At 49.4% G+C, this 7,299-nt stretch overlaps 2 protein-coding genes across 2 annotated transcripts in view; both read left to right on the top strand.

Annotated features, from left to right (window-relative positions):
• The window catches only part of GDPD1 (glycerophosphodiester phosphodiesterase domain containing 1), a 211,271-nt gene that overhangs the window by 180,061 nt on the left and 23,911 nt on the right, over positions 1–7,299 (top strand). The window lies entirely within an intron of this gene.
• PRR11 (proline rich 11) lies at positions 2,216–6,344 on the top strand. Its single transcript, XM_069873836.1, has 9 exons — positions 2,216–2,358; positions 2,799–2,952; positions 3,656–3,778; positions 4,066–4,308; positions 4,447–4,545; positions 5,027–5,136; positions 5,247–5,306; positions 5,397–5,493; positions 5,975–6,344. The coding sequence occupies exons 1-9, from the start codon at positions 2,252–2,254 to the stop codon at positions 6,041–6,043; spliced, it is 1,062 nt and encodes a 353-aa protein (XP_069729937.1). The 5' UTR covers positions 2,216–2,251; the 3' UTR covers positions 6,044–6,344.

The raw sequence follows: 7,299 nt of genomic DNA, 5'->3' as shown, positions 1-7,299 counted from the left end.
GTTCCTTTCTCTGGACACAATTCCAGACCCTCCATCCATGGATCTAGGCTCTCCAGGCCCCTCTCAGAGCCTCCCAGCCCTCCATGCACGGATCCAGCCTCTCCAGGACCCTCTCAGAGCCTCCCAGCCCTCCATCCATGGATCCAGGTTCTCCAGGCCCCTCTCAGAGCCTCCCAGCCCTCCATCCACGGATCCAGGTTCTCCAGGTCCCTCTCAGAGCCTCCACCCACGGATCCCGGTCCCCCCGCACGGCGCGGCCGTTGCTGAGGCCCCTCTCGCCCCCGGGCCGAGCAGCGGATCGGCGGGGCCCGCGGCCTCAGCCAATGGCCGCGCGGGGCGGGGCGGGGAGCGGAGCGGCCATTGGCTGCGAGCGGAGCGGGACGGGTTTGAATCGGCCGGGCCGGAGGGAGGTGAGATTGGACTGTGGAGACCGGGACGGGAGAACAGGAGTGAGGAGGGGAGAACGGGGAGAGAAGAGGGGGGAGAAGGGAGAGGAGGAGAAAGGAGAGGAGGAGAAAGGAGAGGAGAGGGAGAAAAAGGAGAGACGAGGAGGAGAAGGGAGAGGAGAGGGGGAGAAGGGAGAGAAGAGGGGGAGAAGGGAGAGGGGGAGAAAGGAGAGAAGAGGGGGAGAAGGGAGAGGGGGAGAAGGGAGAGGGGGAGAAAGGAGAGAAGAGGGGGAGAAGGGAGAGGGGGAGAAGGGAGAGGGGGAGAAGGGAGAGGGGGAGAAGGGAGAGAAGAGGGGGAGAAGGGAGAGGGTGAAAAGGGAGAGGAGAGGGGGAGAAGGGAGAGGAGAGGGGGAGAAGGGAGAGGAGAGGGGGAGAAGGGAGAGGAGAGGGGGAGAAGGGAGAGGAGAGGGGGAGAAGGGAGAGGAGAGGGGGAGAAGGGAGAGGAGAGGGGGAGAAGGGAGAGGGGGAGAAGGGAGAGGGGGAGAAGGGAGAGGGGGAGAAGGGAGAGGGGGAGAAGGGAGAGGGGGAGAAGGGAGAGGGGGAGAAGGGAGAGGGGGAGAAGGGAGGGGAGAGGGGGAGAAGGGAGAGGGGGAGAAAGGAGAGAAGAGGGGGAGAAGGGAGAGGGGGAGAAAGGAGAGAAGAGGGGGAGAAAGGAGAGAAGAGGGGGAGAAGGGAGAGGAGGAGAAGGGAGAGAGTGGGGGGAGAAGGGAGGAGGGGGAAAGGGAGGGGAGGGGGTGGAAGGGGGAGAGAACGGGAGGAGAGGGGAGAGAGAATGGGAGGAGAACAGGGGGAGAAGGAGAGAGAGAACAGGGGGAGAACTGGGAGGAGAAGGGGAGAGAATGGGGGGAGAGAGGACAAGGTGGAACAGGAGACGAGAGAGGAGAGGGCAAAGATGACAAGACAAGAGGACAGAATGACAGAAGAGGGGACGTAAGGAGATGAGAGGGGACAGGACTGGATCCGACCAGACCCATGTTTGCCCTGTGTCCTCGGTCACCCATGACACTTCGCGGGGGGCAGCCGCGTGTGAGGAAGCGAGCACCCCTCTCGGCAGGGGTTGCTGAGGGTTCCAGCCCCTGCCGTCAGGGATCCTGGGCCCTCGGTCTGTGTGGGCTTTGTGTCGTTCATCACTTTTCCTCATAAATGTGGCCTTGCTAATGTGCACTTTTGGTCACTTTGGGATAGAGAGAATCTGCCTGCAAAAGCCCATGTGAAACGGTGCTTCTGGCATCGTCCGCTCCTCCCTGTCAGGCATGAGTACATCCTGGTGGATCACAGGAACTTTGGGATGTATTTGTACCAGTTGTACGTAATGCTTCCAGCAAGACAGCTCTGAGTGCCTTCTGACTGGATCTCTGAGATGCAGTCCATGTTCTTCCCTGCCGATTCAGTGGTAGCTCCATCCCCATGTGAAAGTGGGCGTGCTTCATAGAATTTTAGAACGGTTTGGATTGGAAGGAACCATGAAGCACATCCAATTCCACCCCCTGCCATGGGCAGGGACACCTCCCACTGGATAAGGTTGCTCAAAGCCACATCCATCCTTGCACATCTCCAAGGATCAAGCATCTACCAGTTCTCTGGGCAACCTGGGCCAGTGTTTCACCACCCTCAGTGAAAAAAATTTCTGCCTAATATCTGGTCTAAACTTCTGTCCTTTTAGTTTAAAACCACTACTCCTTGTCCTATGGCTACAAACCCTGCTAAAAAAGGATTTTCCCCTTCTTCTTCATTAGCCCCTATAATTATCAAAAAGATGGTTATTTCTCTGCATTAATTTTAAATATGCCTTTTTTTTAACAGTAATGGCTAAGTATAAGAAACACCGACGAAAACGGATAGCCAGAGCAAAATTTCTACTGAAAAAAAAAGGAGAGGCTGCAAACTCCCTGGGCTCAGGTTGTTCTCCACGGTAAGAGGCTCAGTTTGAACTTTTCCTTTTAACTCAAAGTTAGAAGTGATTGTGTCCCTGTACACAGCACTGGTGAGGCCACAACTTGAATCCTGGGTTCTGTTCTGGGCTCATCACTACAAGAAAGACACTAAGGGGCTGGAGTGTGTCCAGAGAAGGGGAACAGAGCTGGGGAAGGTTCTGGAGCCCAGGAGTTATGAGGAGTAGCTGAGGAATCTGGGACTGTTTAGCCTGGAGAAGAGGAGCCTGAGGAGAGACCTTATTGCTCTCTGCAGCTCCTGGAGAGGAGGTTGTAGTGAGGTGAGTGTTGGTCTCTTCCCCCAAGTGACAAGCGATAGGACAAGAGCAAAGGGCCTCAAGTTACGCCACAGGAGTTAACCTTTTAGAAGGCTGAAATGATAAATATAATTATGCCCTCATTCTGAAATGTTCTGCACCAGGTCAGCAGGTGATCCTCCTTCAAACACATCGCCTGTCCCAAGCCATCCGTCCTCACTCTGGTCATTAGCCTTGCCCAGTGTAAAAAATGTGGTAAAACCCTTCACGACAACAGCATCATTTTTGTATTGTTGGTGCCAGAACACGGTTGCACAGGTAAATTTTTCTGCTTCAATACTTTTGCCGTTGTGTGAGGTTGTTTCTAGCACTCTGGACGCACAGTCAGGTTTGAGAACTAAGCTGTAAGTTCAGTTACGACTATTGAAACATCCAAAGTTTATTTTGTGTTTACTCTTGAAGGAATAAGTATGAGAAGAGTATGAAGGCTACTGTGAACATGAAATGCATACATGGAATTGTATGTTTTTTATTGCAGCATCCAGAGGGTTTGCAGTGCCAGAAGTTGCAGTCTTTCTTTCATAGCAGAAATGATTGTGCCATAGGAAGTATGTTTCCTTTGCAGACGCTCTGGAAGGGTAGTACTGTTAAACTCTAGATTTTGTGGAAGTGGATAATATCCCTGGGTTTGCTGATCAAATATTAAGTGACCATGGCTGTTCCTGGTTCAATGCTGTACCATAAACTGTCCCAAATACTAGTAGCTTGTTGCAAGGAAGGCTGGGTTGGAATCAAAACAATCAAATGTTAATTATATTTTAGAATTAAGTTAATTTTTTGGCGGGGATTTGGGTTCCTGCCCAGGAAATACTTGTTGAAATGCTGTATCTTCGTTTTGTGCTATCACATTGACTACAATGACAAGGCTTTGTGATAGAACTTCCAGCAGCAATCACAGCCCTGTCTCTGGAAACATAACTTGGTGGCGAAAACGCTTATTTGGTTTCTTTTTGTGCTTAAGAGTTTTAAGGTGGTTAAAGACACCATATTTCCATCACAAATCTACTTAAGGGAGCTGAATACGTTCAGGGAGCAGCTGGAAAAGTTGGAAACGGAGTTTTCCAGACTACAAGAAACACTCAAGGTGAGTCCCCATGGGGCAGGGTAATGTTTGCTTGTGTAAGGGTGCAAGTGATCAGTGCAGACAGACCGAAATCCAAGCAGCTCAGTGCTGGGCATTGTTTTACCTCTTCTTTGCATTCAACATGACTAAATTGCAGTTACTTCATACCTGGAGCGAACTGCTTGGTTGACAAGTCTTGTAAGAGGCTTTTTATATATTTCTGGATCAACTGAAGCCAGAACCTGTGGAATTCCATCTACTTTTGCGAGTGGATTTAATATTCTCTTATCTGTTTATTTTGTTTCCAGATGAATGGAGTGGCAGCCTTGCCTTCAGAAAATTCTCTTTGCTCAAAGTGTAATAAACCAGTTCTGGGTGCTGCTGTACAACTGCAGACGGGGCCCTCGTCCCCAGTGTCCAGGCCTCCTGCAATACAGCTGCAGCCCGTGTCCGCACCGCTTCCTCCACCTCCACCACCACCACTGCCTCCACCGAAACTACCTCCAGCACCTCTTCTCCTCAAACGGGGCAACAGCTCTCGAGCACCTCTGGTAGGTAGAGAGAAGGTTCCTCTGTTTTCTCCTTCATAGCTGGGTTCTCTGGACCTGGTTTTACGAGGAACGCGTATCTTTGTGAACGCTCAATCGTTTCCCCATCCTAATTTCCCTTCCAACCACCTTTGTTTTGAGGCACCGTCACTGAAAACAGACGGGCCGATGCAGATCACCCTCAAAGACCTCCTGAACGTTAAACTGAAGAAGACAAACAGCAACGTGAAGATAGACAAGGTAAATTGGAGAACATTGATAAATAAATGATGGCATGTCGAGGCAAACTCCACGCTGGGACTGGTATATTTCCTGCTGTGCTTATCTTAGTCCCTCAGAGGATTTGTTTCAATAAATTAATTCTTCTCTTCCAAAAACCCAGTGGTCAGCTCTGAGTAATCCTTCTAATGCTGCACCTGGGTATTTGGAGTGAAGAAATTAAGTAATTCCAAGTGCAGGGCAGTTCTCATTTTAGATTAAGGCCATGTAGCTTTACATCTCTGTTATCAATAGATTTAGGACTTTCTTTTGCCTAGCTAAAATCTTATTTGCCAAAGGGTTTTTTTCTTTAATAAATCTATTTTTGTCCAAACCACATTAAAATCTTAATGATTCAAGAAAGCATCAAAGCCATAAACCACAGCAGTCTTTCAGAGTATAAATGTTAAATAGATTTAAGGTCAGTGCGGCCTTCTAAAGTTTGTTTCTTTTCTCACTTCAGGCAGAATCACCAGTGAAGACACGCAGAGTGTTAATTACAGTCTCGGATTTACAGAGTATTAGTCTGAGACCTAAATCCAAGCCATCAGCTCATGTTACAAACTCCTTAATGTAAGACGCTTTCTTCCTCTCTTTGATATTAGATTTTCTGTTCTGAACAGCGATTAACTCTATTTACAGACTGGAAAATATATTAACAGTTCTGGGTGTTTTTCTTTTAGTACTCCTCCTAAAAATGAGTTAGATCTTCGCAAACATCTGAAGAAGGTCAATATACAAAGGTAAGTGCCTTTCTATTCTCTCGTTTTATTTTTCTCCAGGAAAAAAATTAGAGAATTAATCATAATTCCCCATGTTTCCAATCTTTTCAGAAGTCCTGGGGGCACTCCACTAAATAGTAAAGAAAACACTGAATGTGGGTCTGGGTTGACACCACTGATGACAAAGGCACTACGGCGCAAATTTCAGGCAAGTCACGGTGTCCTCCTTTATGGAACGATAACATTTAAAATCCAAAGAACTGTTCATGCAGTTTTCTTCCCTACAGTCCGGTGCCACGGGTGTGTGTTGCATAAGTCACCGTCTTTCCATTATTCTCCTCCTAAAGCCCCAAGTACTCAGAGTTAAGGCCACTTGTTTTACTGATTCTCATTTTAATGGGAAGGAAACTGCAGAAAGGAAATGCCTTTGCCCATCTCCAGCAGGTTATTTGAGTGTGGTAAGAGGAAAACTTGCTTTTTCAATGGCTGTTCTAGTGCCTCAGTATATCTCCAACTTGACAGTTCCAGCTCCCAGGAGAACAAAACTTGAGGGTTCACAATGCCTTCTATTTTTTCCTGTGCCCGTTTTCTTTTATGAATGTCAGTTAAGGATTGTGCTGTGTTTTATCTCAGTTGTCATTAGGACTGAGTTCATCCTCCAAGATCTGACCCTTCTCTTATTTTGACAGATGGCTCATCCGCAGAGTCCCTCGCCTGCCCGGTTAAGTGCTGCAAACAGCTTCGATGAGCAAAAGTAGGTTTCTGGAACAATGCATTTGTCATGTGTGGTCAGGAAGCCGCTGCAATCCCATATTTGTCTCACTTAGGCATATGTATTTATACATAAATCAAGTGCATATGAGAGTGGGGCATTACCAGCCTCTCTTAGCAGATTTCTGCTTTTTAAAGGCAGCATCTTTTTAATGTGTCTCAATCTGGTTGCATCTTCTTTTTCAATGGAAAAAAAAAAAAAAGAAATTTCCCAAGTCTTTTGATACCTGGCTGCTGCTCACACCAGGACTATTGTGTCCCCAGCACTGCTGCTTCTTGTAATATAAATATCTGTGTTTGCAGAAATTCAGTATTGGTTTTACTTTTTTAATTTAGCAAGAAAGATTGTGATGGTAATTAAACTGGAACGCAGCAGCTTAGCCCGCTGGTGTTATTCAAATGAATCCTGTGGATCTTTTCCAACCTAGTGATTCTGTGAGCCAAGAGTTGAGTTTGCTGGAGTTATGGCTGTGGGCGGGTGTTGTACCGCAGTAGCAGATCCAGGTCTGGACATGGATGCACTGTGTCTGTACGGCAGATCCAGGTCCACACAGACCTGCTGCGCCTGGGTGGTTTCACAGAATCACCAGGTTGGAAAGGACCCACCGGATCATCGAGTCCAACCATTCCCATCAGTCACTAACCCATGTCCCTCAGCGCCTCGTCCACCCGTCCCTTAAACCCCTCCAGGGAAGGGGACTCAACGCCCTCCCTGGGCAGCCTCTGCCACTGCCCAATGACCCTTTCCATGAATTTTTTTTTCCTGAGGTCAGGCCTGAACCTCCCCAGGCGGAGCTTGAGGCCATTCCCTCTCGTCCTGTCCTGTTTCCAGAGGATGCCCGCAGAGCACGAGGGGCCTGGCACTCGTCTGGCTGTGGCACCGTGCTGGAGTGCTGCCTCCCACCCTCTGGAGCTTTTAGAGCGGTGTGGAGGAGGGAATCACTCAACCTCTGAGCTGGGAGATGCGACATTCCCAGGACTGAGGACAGAGCTGGCCGCTACCCGCTGCTCCTGGCAGTGGCAGGCGAGGCAGAACCCATTTCTGCAGCACCGAGCTCGCCCCTAAGAGCATCCCTTGGCCCCGAGCTTATCTCCTCCCAACCACATCGCATCCCCCTGGCCACGGCTGCATCTCCCCAACCCCCCATCGCACCCTCCCACCGCCCCCCTCGTGGCCCCGCCCCCGTCTCAGTGGCCACACCCCCTCTTGTCGCGCTTTATCATTGGCCACGCCCTCCTAGCG

Source organism: Phaenicophaeus curvirostris, chromosome 21, assembly GCF_032191515.1.
Source record: "Phaenicophaeus curvirostris isolate KB17595 chromosome 21, BPBGC_Pcur_1.0, whole genome shotgun sequence".
NCBI lineage: Eukaryota > Metazoa > Chordata > Aves > Cuculiformes > Cuculidae > Phaenicophaeus > Phaenicophaeus curvirostris.
The sequence above is the reverse complement of the archived record's forward strand: the minus strand, read 5'-3'. Positions and strand labels throughout refer to the sequence as shown.

Coding starts and splice junctions, on each gene's coding strand:
- PRR11 (XM_069873836.1), top strand. CDS start 2,252: ATGGCTAAGTATAAGAAACACCGACGAAAACGGATAGCCAGAGCAAAA. Junction 2,953..3,655: donor GCCAGAACACGGTTGCACAG/GTAAATTTTTCT, acceptor TTTGTGCTTAAG/AGTTTTAAGGTGGTTAAAGA. Junction 3,779..4,065: donor GACTACAAGAAACACTCAAG/GTGAGTCCCCAT, acceptor TTTTGTTTCCAG/ATGAATGGAGTGGCAGCCTT.